General features: G+C 57.0%; 2 protein-coding genes across 2 annotated transcripts; one reads left to right on the top strand and one right to left on the bottom strand.

The window, feature by feature from the left end:
- The first annotated feature begins 1,638 nt into the window (after positions 1-1,638).
- On the top strand, positions 1,639-8,748 carry LOC133355093 (tumor necrosis factor receptor superfamily member 19-like). The gene is made up of 3 exons (XM_061572388.1): positions 1,639-3,146; positions 7,408-7,640; positions 8,115-8,748. Exons 1-3 carry the CDS (start codon positions 2,812-2,814, stop codon positions 8,273-8,275), a joined length of 729 nt encoding a protein of 242 aa, XP_061428372.1. The 5' UTR covers positions 1,639-2,811; the 3' UTR covers positions 8,276-8,748.
- A 706-nt stretch (positions 8,749-9,454) lies between these two features.
- On the bottom strand, positions 9,455-14,000 carry LOC133355081 (phosphopantothenoylcysteine decarboxylase-like). Its single transcript, XM_061572373.1, has 5 exons — positions 13,856-14,000; positions 13,046-13,141; positions 11,667-11,795; positions 11,121-11,289; positions 9,455-10,168 (listed from the first exon to the last, which is right to left on the bottom strand). The coding sequence occupies exons 1-5, from the start codon at positions 13,973-13,975 to the stop codon at positions 9,621-9,623; spliced, it is 1,062 nt and encodes a 353-aa protein (XP_061428357.1). The 5' UTR covers positions 13,976-14,000; the 3' UTR covers positions 9,455-9,620.
- Positions 14,001-18,035: the final 4,035 nt, after the last annotated feature.

The following is an 18,035-nucleotide window of genomic DNA, read 5'->3' as shown; positions in this document are numbered from 1 at the left end:
TATGTTTTGAGTGCGTGAATTATACATCCAGAATATTTATTTATGAGAGTGCCAGCCGCCTAATGAACCCAAGGGTGCCTGCGTCGGTCTGATAACAATCTTCTGCTGCTGTGCGTGACGAGCTGCTGCTGCGCTTGTGGTGATTGGGAGAGAATAAAGTTTACTCTGAGCCTGAACAATCTCGCTGCTCGGTCTTCACCGGGCCCCGTGTCTCCATCCCTCTCGTGTCTGTCTCCGTGTGTCCTCCACACCCCCCTTCCCCCTTGTCTATCGGAGGGGGGTTTAACTTTCCAGCGATGGGGGGGGGGGTATGGGGCTCAACTTTTTTTAAATGCACCCCCAAACCGCCAGTTACTGGGGTACATCGCTGCAGATTTAATCGGCCCGTGTTCCAAGTCGTGACTCGGATTCAAGCGAGCCAGCTCGAAGCAATGCACTCTGCTTGATCCGGCTCTGAGCCATGCCCCCCCCCCCCCCCCCCTCGAGCCGTGCTCGAGATGCGACTCAGCGGCGGCTCGCGCCGTCACGGAGAAGAGCGCCCCGAGGGCCCCGAGGTGGCTCGACGGTCCGAACGCGGAGCCAGCGCCGCCGAGGTTCCTGGGTTCCAATCCGGGATTCGCCCGCTGCCTGTAATCAAATCGAATTCTCAAGTGTCGCGAGTTGGTCTCGTCCTGTCGGCTAATGACTAAGACGCCCATAGTGTTATATCGAGACAGATATCCATAGCCTTTTACAGAGACTCATAATCTTGCATGGAGAGACTCGGTAACCAATAGGCTCGTCCAGACACGCATAGTTGGACATTGAGCCCTAGAAGAGATCTATAGGCTGATAACCCCCATTGATAAATGACCTGGAGTCCAATAGACTTGCAGACGCCCCTACACAGTATTCTGTGACCCACGCACACGTGTAGACTTGCGTAATCTGAAGTTGTGATTAAACCGGGTGTTCCATTGTAACCCAATCAATGGCTGCACACACAACGCAATTCGATGTAATTATTCACTTGATGTGACCCAATTCCAACCTGGGGAGGGAGAATCATCTCGTGTTTGACTCGCGCCACGAGCATCACCAGCGCGGTGCAGGGCGGGCGGCAGAGTGCCGCTGCACTCTTCGCTGTGTGCGCCGGAGGTCACGTGACGGCGATCTCGGTAGCAGTTCAGTGAAGGCTCCTTCCACGGGCCGTTCTTTCGGCAAATAAAAATCGACTAAGATTAGATCTTGCGAGGTCTTTCGGCAGTCGAATGCAACCGCCGTGGGACCTGGCAGAAGGAAGGTAGCGATGGCGGAGTGTGCGTGGCGGTGACATCAACGCCCTGATCTGACATCCCCTCCCCTTGCTGATGATTTCCACCGTAGCCATTACAAGGAGCTGCCTCTGAATTTAGGGGGCACACGGGGTGAAGGGGGAGGAGGAGGGGGGCACTGACCAATAACCCCCAATGAAGAGAGGGCCCCGAATAGGGGACCCACCCCCCGCGCAGACGCAGGGGACCTCATCCCATAGGGGGCGCTGAATTGAACAGGGTGGAGGTGGGATGAGGGTGGGCGTGGGTTTTGGGGGAGGAGAGAGGGAGCGAGGGAGGGAGGGAGAGAAAATCGGGACATGCCCAGACACGCCACTCCACTACCGCCGCTAAATCTCCAGCACTCCACGTCGCGGACCTGCACGGGCACCCTGAACTTTATTTCCCAGTGTGAAAAAACAAACAAACTAATATCACCCTGCATCGTCAGCATCAGCGGCATCGGTGCCGTCATCATCATCGGCAGCAGCAGCAGCATCAGCAGCACGTGCGTGCGTACGGGATGCGCACTCGCGGCCACGTGGGTTGGACGCGAAACTCTTCGGCTCCGCGTATTTCCAGCCCCCCGCCCGGGACCCCCGAAGTAAGCCCGTGCGACTGAGCGGAGAGAGAGAAGAAGAGGCTGGACGTGAGAGAAGAGGCGCCTCAAGTCCCCGTGCGCAGCCATCGCCCGCGACGTCTCTCAAACTCTCGTCTCAGTCCGTGAAGTTTTCCGCCCCCTCCATTCATTCTCTTCGTGTCCTCTCCCTCACTCCCTCGCCCGTCTCCTCCACCCCTCGTGTCGATTGAGCGACGTTCTCCTCTCAACAATCGTCTCCATACCTCTCGACTCACGGTCCATCTCTCATCTTCACCTCAAGAGACACATCGTCGTCAAAATCACCGTCACTGCGTCTCTCGATTTCCCAATGCTGTCATCTCCATCCACCCGTCTCTCCTCTCATCTTCCCTGCGTCGCTCTGCTTTCCATCTCCCGTTACGATATCTCCGGAAGATGCGTCGCCACTGATTACTTTCACGAGCTCTCAAACGTTCTCGTCGCAATCTCCCTGAGCTCCTCCGTACGCCTCCTCGTTTCTCCATCGCTTGCGTCTCTCGCGGCGCTCACCGATTTCTCTCAAGTCTGAACATCTCCTGCCTGTCCCACCTCCTCCTCGTCAACCTCTCTCCTCCAAACACACATCTCAACACCGCGTGTCTCTCAACGGGTCACCCCCTACTTACTACACCTCCAGCTGTCGTCTGATTCCACTCCGCCAAATCTTTACACCTCTCAATATCATCTCGTCCGCCATCTCTCAGCTGCCCATCTCGTCTGCTCATATTTTTGCCCTCTCATCTCACCCGGGCGATCTCTCTCCCAATATCTCTCCTGCCCCACCCGTGCGGCCGCATCTCCGACAAGTCGCTCCCTCTCCGAGTAAGAGGCGAGGACCAGGGAAGTCCTCGTAGTTTGGTAGCAGTCGCAGTCGTAGTCGTTGTTGTCGTAGTCGTTGTCATGGCTCTCCATCTCAGCCCAGCTCCATCGCCAGATCACCGACCTCATCATCACCACCATCACCACCACCATCATCCTCTTCCTCCACCACCTCCTCTGCTGCTCCTCCTCCTCGCCGCGAGCGCCGTTGCGCTCTCCTCGGGCCGGGCCGAGGCTCAGGAAGCGGGGGGCCACCCGGGATGCCCCCTTGGAGAGGAGACCCCCGCCGAGGGGGTCCGCTACCCCGCGTGCCGCTGCGGGGTGGAGTTCGCGCGACCCCTGCCCGAGGAGATTCTCCCCGCGGACCCCGCGAGTCGCCGCGAGCAGGGGTACCACCGTGACGAGGCCGGGGGCTGGTAAGGGCGACACACGCACCCTGCAAGGGGATCATCAGATAGGGGCTCAGAGGGACATTCACTGAGCAAATCGGGGACCCCCAGAAAGGAGAGAATGGAACATTCAACAGAGGAGATTGGGGACCCCAAAAAGGGGATATGGGCACCACCGCGATGCGGCTGGTAAGGGGGCCGCGCCCGACAGAGGAGACCCCACCGGGGTCTCCAGTGTTGTTACTGCGGCGGCTTGAGGTGGGGGGGGGACTTCATCCAGCAGTGGATTGACGATGGCTGATGATGATGAGTGTTGTAGTTGCGCGCGTATTAACTGAGTGTGCATGTCAACGTTGGCCCAACGTTGACACGTTCCACCGTTCCAAATTTACAGGGAAGGCGCAAAGTTCATAAAATCAGAGTTTGAGTCTTGAAGCGAGCCCCCCCCGCCGCCCCCTCCACGTCCGTGTTGAGGACTCGAACCACCAGACCGAGGGTTTAATCTCATCGACCCTGCTGTGTTCAAGCATCACACTGCAGGTCACAACAACACACCCACCCACTCACCGACTATCCCACTCACTCACCCAACCACCTACTCACTCACCGACTATCCAACACACTCACCCAACCACTCACTCACCGACTATCCCACACACTCACCGACTATCCCACATACTCACCCACCCACTCATCTACTCACCCACGCACTCACCCACTCACTCATCTACTCACCCACCCACTCACCGACTCTCCCACCCACTCACTCACCCACGCACTCACCCACCCACTCGCCACACTGCAGATCACAACAACACCGTCACCCACCCACCACGCCGCAAGTCACCCTCTCACTTCTGCGCTTATTCCCTCGCATCGTTCCACTGTCGATTTCCCTCCTCCCATCACCACCACCACCATCATCGTCGTCTCTATCCCCCAAGCTCTTACAACAACAACAATACTCATCTCGCTCAAAGCATAAAAACACGTGTTAACAACTGGTATCGCTCACAACGTTAACGGTGCTGCTTGTCGCTGGCCACTTGACGTTTTGAGCCTTCGCTTCGGAAGACTTTTTAGCGCAAATCCTCGATGGGCAACCAGGTGGGGGGGGGGGACCGATGAGGAGGGGACATCCCCCCCACCCCGCCGTGAGAAATTGGCTTAATTAGCTCACTAATTATAATTAGCTCACTAATTATAATGAGCTCACTAATTATAATTAGGGGTGTGACGTGGGGGGGGGTCAGGGATGGGGCCCGGGGGCTCAGGTTACGGGGGGGGGCGGACACGGACCTCGGTAACGTCACTCACTGAGTCACACTTTATGAATGGCGCGGTGGCGTGTGCACGTGCGTGTGTGTCCGTGTGTGTGTGTGGTGAATGTGAGTGTGGTGTGTGTGTGTCTGATGTGTGTGTGCGTGTGTGTGGTGTGTGCACTTGTGTGTGTGTGTGTGTCTGGTAAGGCCGTAATTATAATATTCAAATATGATAAAATGTCCCCCCCAATATATTGCTATAAAATAGATATCTGTTGATTGTGGTTATGGTTGTACTTTATAAATCCCTAATCTCTGCCATTACATACAATAAAACAAGAAAAGGTAGAAAATAAAAAACAGAGCAATACACTCTTAGACATTATTGTAAAAAATAAATAAAAAGCTAATCCCATGTGTTAGTGATTTTTTTTATTTTAGGCAGGAAATTAGTTTTCAAATTTATATTTTTTCGGGGGGGGGGGGGCCAGACCCCCTGAAAGATTTGCCCCCCCCCCCAATGTTGACACCATGGCTACGGCCTTGGTGTCTGGTGTGTGGGTGTGTGGTGTGTGTGTGTATGTGTGTGTTTGTGTGGTGTGCGGTAGTGTAGTGGTTACCGCGCTGCGCTACGAACCCGATTATCTAAACCCCCTAGGTCGATTCAGCCTCAAACGAGTATCTGGTGCGCAGTGTAAAACATCGCCACTAGGGAGACAAAGGCGGTTGGGCGCGGTTGCTGGCCACCCACCCCCTCGCGTGCCGTGACGGTCTTCATAGGTGCTCGCTAACAGCACTTGCCCTAACAGCCAGTTGATGCTATACGGGGGTTCTTTGTCATTGTATGAGCTAATGCCCCCCCCCCCCCACGTCACGACGCTATTCATAACCGTGATGTCACCGCATGTCGCTACCCACACGGACAGAGACCGCGCGTCCCATCATCCCCCTGGGGGCCGGTAAACTCGGCACCGTCAACTCCGTGAGAAGGCGGCGGTGTTCCGTAAAGGAAACCCGACACCCGCCATGGGAATGTGGAATTTCCCAGGCTCGTTCCAGTGCAGCCAATGGGAGGTGAGCTCCACCCCACAGCTACTATGAGCGAGGAGACCATGTCGACCTTGCTTGCCACTACAGTCTATAAGTACTGTATGTCATACAGTCTATAAGTGCTGTATGTCATACAGTCTATAAGTGTTGTATGTCATACAGTCTATAAGTGCTGGTCTGTATGATCGCGTGGAGTGGGGGTGTTTGGCGCTGCACTGCGCTCATAACCCGGCCACCTGAGTTCAATTCCAGCTCACGGCAGTGGCGATTATTTGAAGCGGTCCTGGGTCTCCCCGAGTACCTTGTGCGGTGTTTAAGACATGAGCACTGGGGAGACAAAGGCAGCCGGGCGTGGTGTTGCCCCCCCCCCCCCGGAATTCTTCAGAGGCGCTATTCGCGAACAGAGAGCGACATTGCAGAGCTGAGAGAGACGCAGCAGCCGGATTGAAGAGGCCTTCATCCAGCAGTGGATTGATGGTGGCTGATGCCGGCTATGTTTATAACATTTACCATCTCGTTACCCACCTCGTCACTCAACTCGTCACTCATCTCGTCACCCACCTCGTCATCCACCTCGTCACCCATCTCGTCACCCGTCTCGTCACCCATCTCGTCACCCGTCTCATCAGCGCTCCATCTTCTCGACGGAAGCTCCTCTCGGACGCGTCCCGTTGCTTAGGCGACGTTTCGCGCTGTGACCCTATTTCATTGTCGTACGCGCTCTGAAGGGGCATTGCCAGGAACGTTGCCTGTTAAGTGTATATATGTCTATGTGTGTGTGTGACCCCTTTGAAGGCCGTGCGGAACGCGTTGAGTTGTTGTCTGTGTTTGAGCGTCGCTAGATAAGTCATTCATTGTTGGTGACCATCGTCCAACACCCCGACTCACCCCGTGAAATCAAATCATCTTGAACCATCAGCTCAGGGAGGGCCGCAATCGGTCATGGGGCCCCAATATTCGATTCTTCTCGCAGTCGCACCGAGGCTATCACACAGGCTGCTTCAAACCATGTTAACACTTACATGAGACTATCGTTTTAAATGAAAAAAGAACGAATACATATGCTATAACATGATAATAAATGTAATGTTAATAACTTAAAAAAGTCAAAGTCTCTACTTGTTCACCATCATTGGCGACACGTGCCTGGGATCTTCTCCAGGTGGTCTCCAGAGCCTCGAGCGCGGCACATTTCTCGTGGCGCTGTTGCACGTTTTACTGGTAGGAACCTCCTGGTTACACCAGCCCACAGCGGATTATTGTGTCCGTCGTGCAGCGAGGGGCTGGGTGGGGAGGGGCTGGGTGGGGAGGGGCTGGGTGGGAAAGGGCTGGTCACCCCGTGGTGCCCTTATAAAACTCAACGTTTAATCTATTCACGCCGGCTTGTGCCCGCCCTCACAGTCGGGCATATTTGCAGAATACACCACGCCGCCGTTGACCCTGCAGGCCATTGACCGAGCAACCCAACGTTCCTACCAGCTCCCTCCGCAGGAATGTGTGTTTTTAAGCACCCTGTACATCGCGGCTCCTCTTGCTTGATCACATCGTTACATAAATGTTGTTCTATGACACTGTTGTTGAAAACAAATCCTATGGTGGTTGTCAAGGGGGCCCCAACTCGTAGCTTTGGCCGCCTGAGGGGGGACAAGGCACCCCGTGCCTGCCCCCCCCAAATACAAAGATCCTCCGTATAGCCTTGAACAGACTGTTGGGGCAAGTGCTGTTTGCGAGCACCTATTAGGGCTTGAAGGGCACACGACGGGGTGGACGTGACCAGCGCCACACCTGGCCGCCTTTGTCTCCCCAAAAGGCGATGTTTACACGCCAGAACCGGGTCAGATTGTTTGTCACCGATGCCGGCGGCCGCGAGGGGGAATCGAACCCGAAGGTGTCGCCGGTCTCCGTCGCGCGAGTGCAGCGCTCACCACCGCGCCACCGCTCCCTACCGCTCACCAACCCCCCCCCCCCCCCCACAGGTACTACTGCAGGCGGTGTCGGGACTGCGCGCTGGGGGGCCGCGTGATGCTGGCGGGGTGTTCGCGGGCGCGGGACGCGGTGTGCGGGGGCTGCGCCCGGCCCGGCGCGCGCTACGACGCCCGCGTGCTGGCGTGCGTCCCCGACGAGGAGCACCAGCAGCGCGGGGGGCACGAGTCCGCTGCGGCCTCCAGCACACGGCGCGTCGACAACATCACGGAGCAGGTCATCGAGGGTGAGCGGGCGGGCGGGCGAGGCTGAGTGGCGGAGGGCATCGCGCGCGTGCCGTCATCCCACCTGCCACGCATCGCTGCCGCGAGGAGCGGTTACGACGGTCATCACGTCATCGCTCACCGTCACCACGCGCCGTCACCACGCGCCGTCACCACGTAGCAGGAGCGAGGTTTTGTTTTTGAGGTGGGCGAGTGATTGTTGAATGGGGTGAGAGCCGGTGAGCGAGTCGGTAGGTGGGCGTTTGGAGTAAATGAGTGAGCGATTGGAGGGAGTGGGTGAGCGACTGGGCGAGTGCTTGGGTGAGTGGACACCCCACACACCCCACTCCAACGCACAAATTCATATTGTAACCCTCTTCAACCCCCCTTTCTCACTGCCCCCCTCCCTTCCCCCTACCCCCACTCTCCCCTTCTCCCCCCCCCTACCCCCACTCTCCCCTTCTCCTCTCTCCCTGCCCCCCCCCGCCCCCCCGCAGTGCTGCTGGGCCCCAGGGACGTGGTGCGGGCTCCGTGGTTCGCCCCGGCGCTCTGCCTCGCGGCGCTCGCCGTGCTGCTGCTGACGGGGCTCGCGCTGCACATGCGCCTACGCGGCGGCGGCGCCGTGCGGGGGCGCTGCGCAACCTGCGGGCACGCGTGATGGGGGGGGGCAGAGGGGGCTACAAGGCTGGGAGAGAAGGGAATTGGGGGTATAGCGAGAGGGGAGCTGGGGTGGGGGGGGGGTCACGCTCACACCCCCCTCGCTCACTGTCAGCCGTGATAGATCCACTGCTGGACGATGGAGACCCCCTCCCCCGCGACGTAAAACAATCTACCTGGCACCTGGCACCTGGCACACGAGGCCGTTTCGTAGCTCCGTCTCCGCGGCGAGACGTGCGCCGCGTTCCTCCTCCGGCTGCCGACGCCGCCGCTTGCCGACGCGCGGCCGTCGGCCAATCAGCTCGGAGCCGGCTCGGCGTGACCGCACTGCGTTTGTCGTTGTTGACGTTTGTTGTTGGTGTGGTTGTTGTTGTAATTTATAATGTACGTGCACTTGCGCCTGTGACGACAGGTGGCGGGCCCTGTGAAACACGCGGCTTTGTCTTTGCTAAATAAATAACTGAAAATCCTCGACGTCATTTGAATACTGCAGAGTTAATTGACGGTGTCAACTTGTGACACTGCTCTGCGCGGTATTCGCTCGGCGCTGTCGGAGAGAGAGCGGACGACTCGGAGACGCGGGGCGGAACCACGGACGAGCGGGATAGGCAGCGGCAGCATCCGGGCTGCGAGGAGCCGGCGCTACCAACAATTGCCCAAGCTCTGTGGTCCTCTACATATCAAGGTGTTATTGGCCCAATTTATGAGCTTTATATGTGTGGAAGTCAGAGCATTGGGGAGAAAACCCAAGCATGTGTGCCTGCATGCGAGGGGGAAACACTCTATCCCATACGGATAGAACACGTTTGCTGTTCTACCTTTTGGCGAGCCAGGCAGGGGAATACTTCCTCGACGCCCACGGGAAGAGAGTTCCACGCGATCCAACAACCCTCGCTGCTGCTGCCTCCAACACAGTGCTGGATTACAGGCAGCCAAGTGCGGAGTCACCACCGCCACCATCATCGGGGGGTGGGTGGTGCGTTAATATATTTAAGGAGGGGGGTGGACATAGAAGAAGCCTGCGAGAGGATGGTGGAGTGGGGGGGTGGAGGATTGGGTGATGGCAATGCCCGTGAAGACGCTGCTCGGCACTTCGCCCAGAAAATCGGACAATTTAATTTCAAGGAGTTTACTCAAATTTGGGACACGTGCAAACAAACACACGCAGTTTAGCCCTGAAGGCTGCCGCCTTCTGTAATGGCTGGTTTATTAATTAAACAATGCCGTGTTGACGAAGGGGACTGCTGCGTGAAGATGAAGTGTTGGGTCTTTGCCACGCGGATCCGAGGTTTCATCCCTAATCAGTTAAAATTTTAAGATATAAGCAATCTTCGGTTATAAGCAGTTCAGGTATTGGATACAGAATCATGGATGGATCCAGGTTCCTGTGTGGAGCTGGGTTCCTGTGTAGACCCTGGTTCCTGTGTAGACCCAGGTTCCCGTGTGGAGCTGGGTTCCTGTGTAGGCCCAGGTTCCTGTGTAGGCCCAGGTCCCTGTATGGATCCAGGTTCCAGTGTAGACCCAGGTTCCTGTGTAGACCTGGGTCCCTGTGTGGAGCTGGGTTCCTGTGTGGAGCTGGGTTCCTGTGTAGGTCCAGGTTCCTGTGTAGAGCCAGGTTCCTGTGTAGACCCAAGTTCCTGTGTAGGCCCAGGTTCCTGTGTAGACCTGGGTCCCTGTGTGGAGCTGGGTTCCTGTGTAGGTCCAGGTTCCTGTGTAGGTCCAGGTTCCTGTGTAGGCCTAGGTCCCTGTATGGATCCAGGTTCCAGTGTAGACCCAGGTTCCTGTGCAGACCCATGTTCCGGTGTGGAGCTGGGCTCAGGTGTGGTGAGGGAGGCTCTCAGGTGAGTCTGCACTGCCCGCACAATCGTGTCCACCTCCGCCATGGCACCCAGACCTGCGGTGAGGGTCGTGAGGGGGGGTGGTGAGGGGTGGTGAGGGTCGGTGAGCAGTGTGGTGAGTAGAGCTGGGAAATGCGATTAGAAATCATCCATTACCGCTGGTCGGTTCTATTGCTGGGACCAATCGGAATGAGTGGGTGAGTGTTGTTGTGTTGACCTACCGTGTGGTGAGTTAGTTGAGTTAGTGAGTGGATACATTTGTGAATGAATGAGTTGTCACCTGCAGTGCGGTGAGTGAGTCAATGAATGAGTGAGCTGGTGGGTGGGTGAGCGTTATAATGACCGGCGGTGTGCTGAGAGGGTGAGCGAGCCAATGAATGAGTGAGCTGGTGGGTGGGTGAGTGTTGTAGTGACCGGCGGAGTGCTGAGAGGGTGAGCGAGTCAATGAATGAGTGAGCTGGTGGGTGGGTGAGCGTTGTAGTGACCGGCGGTGTGCTGAGAGGGTGAGCGAGCCAATGAATGAGTGAGCTGGTGGGTGGGTGAGCGTTGTAGTGACCGGCGGTGTGCTGAGAGGGTGAGTGAGCCAATGAATGAGTGAGCTGGTGGGTGGGTGAGTGTTGTAGTGACCGGCGGTGTGCTGAGAGGGTGAGCGAGCCAATGAATGAGTGAGCTGGTGGGTGGGTGAGCGTTGTAGTGACCGGCGGTGTGTGGAGAGGGTGAGCGAGTCAATGAATGAGTGAGCTGGTGGATGGGTGAGCGTTGTCGTGACCTGCGGTGTGGTGCTAGTTGAACACAGGGTGGCGATGCACTCAACACGGCCGGAGTGATCGAACGAGCCAAGTTCACGGGAACAGCGACCGTGGCAGCGGCGGCAGCAGAGTGCCAAGGAGGCGACTGGGCGCACGAGCGTTCCCGTGTCTCCGTACGCGAGCGTACCCGTGTCTCCGCACGCGAGCGTACCCGTGTCTCTGCACGCGAGCGTAGCCGTGTCTCCGCACGCGAGCGTACCCGTGTCTCCGCATGCGAGGGTCTTGCTCACGCACGCCACCTCCTCGTAGCCGAGCTGGCGCAGCGTGCGCGTGTGGGCGCCCGTGAGCGGGTGATCCCACATGTGCGTGTTCATCGCCGGGCAGAAGAGCAGCGGGCGATCTCGGTCCCAGGCTCGCACCACACACATCTACGTGTGCGGGGAAGGGGGTGTGGGAGGTGTACATGGAAGGGGGGTTGGGTGCACAAGGGGAATATGCGAGATGGCTTCCCATAGAGACAAAGACACTCGCACAGGGACTCATAGACATATAGAGAGACCCACTGACTCACACAAAGACCCATAGCCTAACGTAGAAACCCAGAGGTTTACATCAAGATAACGCAGGCTCACAAACAGACCAATAGAGTCACATAGAGACCCACAGAGTCTCTCACACACACCAAAAAGTGCAAATTAGAATCCTAAAGACATCCACACCTGTGCCCCCCCCGCACCCCTCCTCACCCCCCCGCCCACCCCCCACGCTGCCCGCAGCTCCCCCCACGTCACCGCCGCCCGCTCACCAGCAGGTTGTCGCAGAGACCGCCGGCCACCTTGGCGAGCGAGTTGGCGTCGAGCGGCGCGAGCAGCAGGAGGTCGGCCCAGCGGCGCAGCTCCACGTGGAGCACCGGGTCACCCAGACGCCTCCATGTCTGGGAGACGCACAGGGTGGGGGGTGGGGAATAGGGGGTGGGGGATGGGGGGGTAGGGGCGGGGGATGGGGGGGGATGGGGGGGGTGGAGGATGGGAGGGGTGGGGGGGATGGAGGATGGGAGGGGTGGGGGGGATGGGGTGGGGGATGGGGGGGGATGGGGGGTGGGGGATGGGGGGTGGAGGATGGGAGGGGTGGGGGGGATGGGGTGGGGGATAGGGGGGGATGGGGGTGGAGGATGGGGGTGGGGGATGGGGGGGAATGTGGGGGGATGAGGGATGGGGGTGAGGGGTGGGGATGGGGGGTGGGGGGTGGGGATGGGGGGTGGGGGATGGGGTGGGGGATAGGGGGGGATGGGGGTGAGGGGTGGGGATGGGGGGTGGGGGGTGGGGATGGGGGGTGGGGGATGGGGTGGGGGATAGGGGGGGATGGGGGATGGGGGTGAGGGGTGGGGATGGGGGATGGGGGGTGGGGGCAGCATAGGAAATAAATACCCCACCCCCACCAATGTTCCATCACGATTGCGCTATTATCGGCGGCGCTGCGTCTCGAGATGCCAAGGTTCGTTTCGGAAAACTCGCAGGGCGGCGAGACCCCTTCGAGCTCCGTAGAGAACGGCTCGCGGAGGCGGATGTCACAGAGCTCCATCTGAGAGGCCTTCTTCCTCTTCTTTGAGCGAGCTCCGCTCTGTGCACAGTGCAGAGGGCGGCTCTGCCACATGGGAGTAACGCTTGGCACGTGACGGTCACACTGACGTTCCATATGGCCTCACGTGAACACCTGCTGCGCTGTTTAAACATCAGCGCTGGGGAAACAAAGACGGTTACGCGTGCCATGTGCCTGCCTTCATCAGTGCTCGCTAATATAGCATTTGCTCCCAACAGTCTGTGTTAAATGCTAAATGGGATCTTTTTCCTTGTATAGTGTGCGCGTGTATATGTGTGTGTGTGTGGCACCAGCGGTGTCAAGATCGGCCTCTGTGGAGGAATAGGCTCGTGAAGGATGCTGCTGCTGGGCAGTTGGGAGGCAGTCGCCCTCTAACCACAGCGAAGGGCGGGGGGGGGCACAGTGGGGGGCGCAGTGGGGGGCACAGTGGGGAGCACAGTGGGGGGCACAGTGGGGGGCACAGGTGGTGCATCTGACAATCATCTCAGGCCGGCCGTAACACCTGGGGTCTGTCCCGTCACCGTCCAGCAGCGAGCCTTCCTCGCTCGGTGCACCTAGCCTGGCACAGGCGTCGTGGACACTCACCTGCCACTCGTCGGCGTCGCTGTAGACGGGGACGGGCAGCGACTCGGCTGCGAAGAAGTGCTTCGCGTGCTCCGTGCACACCACACGCACCTCCGGCTACACAAAGACAAAGATCCCCCGTAGAGTTTTAATGTTGGGGCAAGTGCTGTTAGCGAGCACCTATGAAGGCCGGCACGGCACACGAGGGGGTGGGCGGCCAGCACCACTCCCGACCGCCTTTGTCTCCCGAGTGGCGATGTTTTTACACATCAGACCAGGCACTCATTTAAGGCTGAGTCGACCTAAGGAAAGCCAAGGACCGGTTCAGATAGTCATCACCGGTGTTGGCCGCTACGCGACCGCCCCCCTTCGGCCGCACACACAGGCGGGGGTTCACACACGTGGCGGCCCATCTGCCAGCAGGGGCGCAAGCGAGCAATTGCAGGGCTGCACCTTTATCTGTTTAGACTTTAGACTCACATAGGGACCCATAGACTCACATAGGGACCCATATACGACCATATGACCCGTAGACTAACACAGAAATCATAGATGCACACAAGGGTCAGAATTGCATCGGGACTCATAGACTAACACACGAGTCATAGCCGTATATAGTTACAATGGACTCACATAGGACCAGTGGAAGAGTAGGCCAAATACCCCTCGACTAGAACTCCTCATAGTGGGATAGTGGGGGGCTCTTTCACCAGCAGGGGCGTGAGAGCGAGCGATTGTAGGGCTGAACCTTTATCCTGCACCCTCTCAAGCAAAGCGCGATGATGATGAAGTCTCAGTGATGACAAAGTTCCAGAGACGATGGCGACTTGCCTGCTGTGGAAGTTCGAGGATGCGAGCCACCAGCTGCGGCAGCTTCACCGACGCCACGCTGCCGGTGGCTCCCAGCAGCACGCGGGGCCGCCTCCCCGCCCCCCCTCCTCCCTGCGCCATGGGCCCCCCTCGAGCCCCCCTCGAGCCCCCCTCGAGCTCCCCCTGAGAGCCCCCCGATGTCACGGCACACAGAGACCGCCCGTGCCAGGCTGCAGTGCAGCGCACGCGTCCCCTTTAGAATCGAATCGTGAGCGACGTTGAAGTTATACAGATTCACTGCAGATCGATTCTAGTCACCCATCGCAATTGGCATTCCGCGTGTCGTTTTGTGTTGGTGGTTGAGGCGTGTTGAACCATGCTGGAAGTCTGAGTTGCGACTCGATACATCGATCAATAGTTTTTGTAGCGGATGTTGTAATCATTCTGGCTGTTAGGGAATATGTAACGATCCGGCTGCTGGCGATCCACATCCGCAAATTAATTTTGTCGATTCTCAACGTGCCTTTCAATGGGTGCTGGACACGTTCCGTGAATCGCGGAATCGCGACCACGGTAATCGCGCTCGCGATTCACCCATCGGCGATTCCATCAGGGTGGCAGAAACCGTGACGCCGGTCGACGTTTCGAGCAATGTCCCTTCTGCATGGGCACACACACACACTGTGAACAGAGAGGCCCAGAAGAGAGACAGAGATCATAGGTTTGAAAAGCTGTGTCCCTCTAATGGGATCTCCGCTCAAAAGATTGATCCAGCCTCATTACACGTTCTGATTCTGGGATCTCAACACAAAATCTTTCACTTTTTCAAACATCGTGGGGGGAGGAGGAGGAGGTTGAGGCGGGTTGCCATCAACTCTCAGCTGCAGCTATTCCGGGAGACGTTCTAAATTGCCATCAATTAGTTTCATTAAAATATCCTCTACTTTTAAAATGTCCCGGATTGCTTTAGATCAGCGGTCGGGAACTTATGGCTCGCGAGCCATATATGGCTCTTCCGGTGACGGCATATGGCTCCCAGACAATTTTGAGTTGAAAAAAATAATAATACAAAAATAATAATAAAATCAGTCTTGAACTGATTTTAAAATACTTGTGATATTGCTTAATAATACTGTGTCATTTTAAAGTAAACAGAAATTAGTTTTGAAGATAAAATTTCTCGGGTCACTTGGTACCGTGACCAGAAGTCGCATTAAAAGTAAGACATATTTAATTTATTATACGTTAAAAATACTATATGGCTGTCAATGAAATATATTAAGAAATATTTGGCTTTTATGGCTCTCCCAGTCAAAAAGGTTCCCGACCCCTGCTTTAGATCGTCACCGGGATATCGGTCATCAATTCCGACCGAGACTCCCGGCCAAACCGAGGGGCTGGGCAACCCCACGGAGTCGGAGTCTTCATTGAGACTTCAGGAGGAATCCGATGAGCTATGAAGCTCTTTTGCACAGATGCCACCAGCAGACGGCACGAGACATTGGTAGAAGTGTACGGTGAGCCTCCTGCCGTGTTACATCCACACTCGAGTCCAGGTGGTGTACTCATTGTGTTGAGAGAGGGGAGATTATAAGGGGCCGTCCATAAATGACGTCACGCGATTTTGGACGATTTTGACCCCCCCCCCTCAAATATGACGTCACAAAGCTCTGCCCCCCCCCCCCCAAATAAAACTTGCTTCAAATCGCTTTAAACTATTGTCATTGTAGTGCGTATTTAATGTGGCGCTGCACTCTGATGTAGGAAAAAATGTATTTAAAAGTATATTTAATTAAGTAGAACGTGTTGTCTATATTCATTTAAAGTTGCGCTTTTTGATGTGACGTCACATTTCTCAACCCCCCCCCCCCCCCCAGGTGCGTGACGTCATTTATGGACGTCCCCTAATAGCGAAGAGGAGAGTGATGGGGTGAGGCGTGAGAGGAGGCGGCCGCTAGGGGTCGCTGCTGCTGCTGCTGCTGCCTCCACGCGGGGCCGCCGAAACCCCTCCCCTGGGGGTGTCAATCCAAGCTATGGATTCAAGATCGTCTCCCAGGACGGATTGTATTTGTTAGTCTGGATGGGTACGGGTTGAGGCGTGCACGTGGTGGCCACCACCCACGGCCTTCGTGTGCCGTGCCGGCCTTCAGCACGTGCCGCTTGCTGCTCGCTCACAGCACTTGCACCCCCCCAACAGTCTGTTAAGGTGACACGGTGGGGGGGTCTTTGGGGAGCGGTGGCGCAGCAGTTAGCGCTACGCTACGCTACGAACCCGGCCACCAGAATTCGATGTCCGCTCCCGGCCAACACCGGTGACTGATTATATCTGAACCCGTCCCGGGCCTCCACGAGGTCAAACTCGGTGCGGTGTAAACATCAGCGTTGGGGAGACAAAGGCGGCCGGGGTGGTGCTGGCCACCCCACCCCTTCCATGCGCCGTGTCGGCCTTCTGCTGCTCCCTAACAGCACTTGCCCCAGCGGTCTGTTAAGGCTATAATATAAACGGGGGATCTTTGTCTTTTGTGAGGAGTGTAAGTTTATGTCGCTGTGTGAATGTCAACGTGTCCTCGTGTCTCTGAGTGACGTGTGAGTGTGATTGTGATCTCCTTATATCCCCGTGCCATTGTGTGTCGGTGTCATTGCGTCATCGCGGGGTATGTGACAAGAGCTGAGTGTGTGTGTCAGTGTGTGTGTCAGTGTGTGTGTCAGTGTGCGTGGTCAGTGTGTGTGTCAGTGTGTGTGTCAGTGTGCGTGGTCAGTGTGTGTGTCAGTGTGTGTGTCAGTGTGCGTGGTCAGTGTGTGTGTCAGTGTGTGTGTCAGTAGTGGCAAAACAACCTCCTACCTCCTCGCGGTGCCGGACGGGCAACACTGTCGTGGACATTGCTGTGGGGGGAGGGCCAATGCCCATTGGCCTCTCCCCTCATGGCGTCTGTGACCACCACAGTGGCTAAACGGGGGCTCTGGACGGGTGTGAGGGGCTGGTAACCCCTCCACCTTCAATTCATTACCACTAAACCACGAATTAAACATAAACCTGTAACAAATAAGCTTGTGCCGGAGGCCCCGGGGGGTCAGGCTTTTATGACGTCTCCTGGCCAAACCCCATTTGGCGGAGCCAGGAGATTGAATTTTCACCCTCGGGGCTCCTCCAGAAACAACAAAAAACCATTGCGGATGGCCACGTGGAATGTTCGAACGCTCACTGCGGAGGAGAGGCTGCCACTCCTCTGTCGGGAGCTGGACCGGTACCGCCTGGATCTCTGTGGCATTCAGGAGGTCCGGTGGACCGGTTCGGGCTCCTGCCACCATGAGGGGTGGACAGTCCTCTACTCGGGGCAGGAGACTGCCAAACAACAGGGTGTGGCTCTTCTTCTGAACAAAAGAATGAAGGGGGCATGGGAGCGTGACGGTGAGGTGTGGGAAGCTGTAAGCCCCAGGATACTTTGGGCTCGCCTTCCCATCAACCAGAGGCGAGGAGTGGTGGTCGTGGTTACTTATGCCCCCACCGAAGACGAACATCCGTGGAGGGATGCAAGCAAAGCCGATGAGTCAGACGCTTTCTATGACCTCCTGTCACAGGTGCTGGCTAAAGTGGCCACTCGGGACAGAGTCATCTTGTTGGGTGACTTCAATGCCCGAGTTGGTCATGATGCTGACACCTGGTCTGGAGTGATTGGAAGGCATGGGCCAGATCAGCTCAATAATAACGGTAGGAGGCTGCTAGATTTTTGTGCAGCCCATGGGCTTGTAATTACCAACACGCTCTTCCGGCATCGGCGCATCCACACAACATCATGGATACATGCCGGGTCCAAGCAAGAACATCTGCTGGACTACATAGTGACGGACCAGCGGATGCGAACCCATGTCCTTGACACCAGGACCTACCGTGGAGCTGATCTGTCCTCTGACCATCGACTAGTCATCTGTAAGATGCGCCTGCCTTTCTTCCACTCCGGTGGTGGGTGTACACCCAGGATCCCATTCCAACCAAAAGTGGCCTGGTCTCAGTTAGCTGATGAAAGTTGCAAGCGAGAATTTCATCATCGCTTGCAGCTGGGGTTGGCATCGTCCCCCACTCCACCTGATGTCGAGGGTAAATGGGCGAGGTTTAAGACTGTGACTCATGCAGCTGCAATGGCTGCTTTGGGTACGCGGTCCAGACCTCCCCAGAAACCCTGGCTGACAGAGGAGGTGTTCA

Source organism: Lethenteron reissneri, chromosome 50 (assembly GCF_015708825.2).
Source record: "Lethenteron reissneri isolate LAM-NWPU_2019-01 chromosome 50, ASM1570882v1, whole genome shotgun sequence".
NCBI lineage: Eukaryota > Metazoa > Chordata > Hyperoartia > Petromyzontiformes > Petromyzontidae > Lethenteron > Lethenteron reissneri.
The sequence above is the reverse complement of the archived record's forward strand: the minus strand, read 5'-3'. Positions and strand labels throughout refer to the sequence as shown.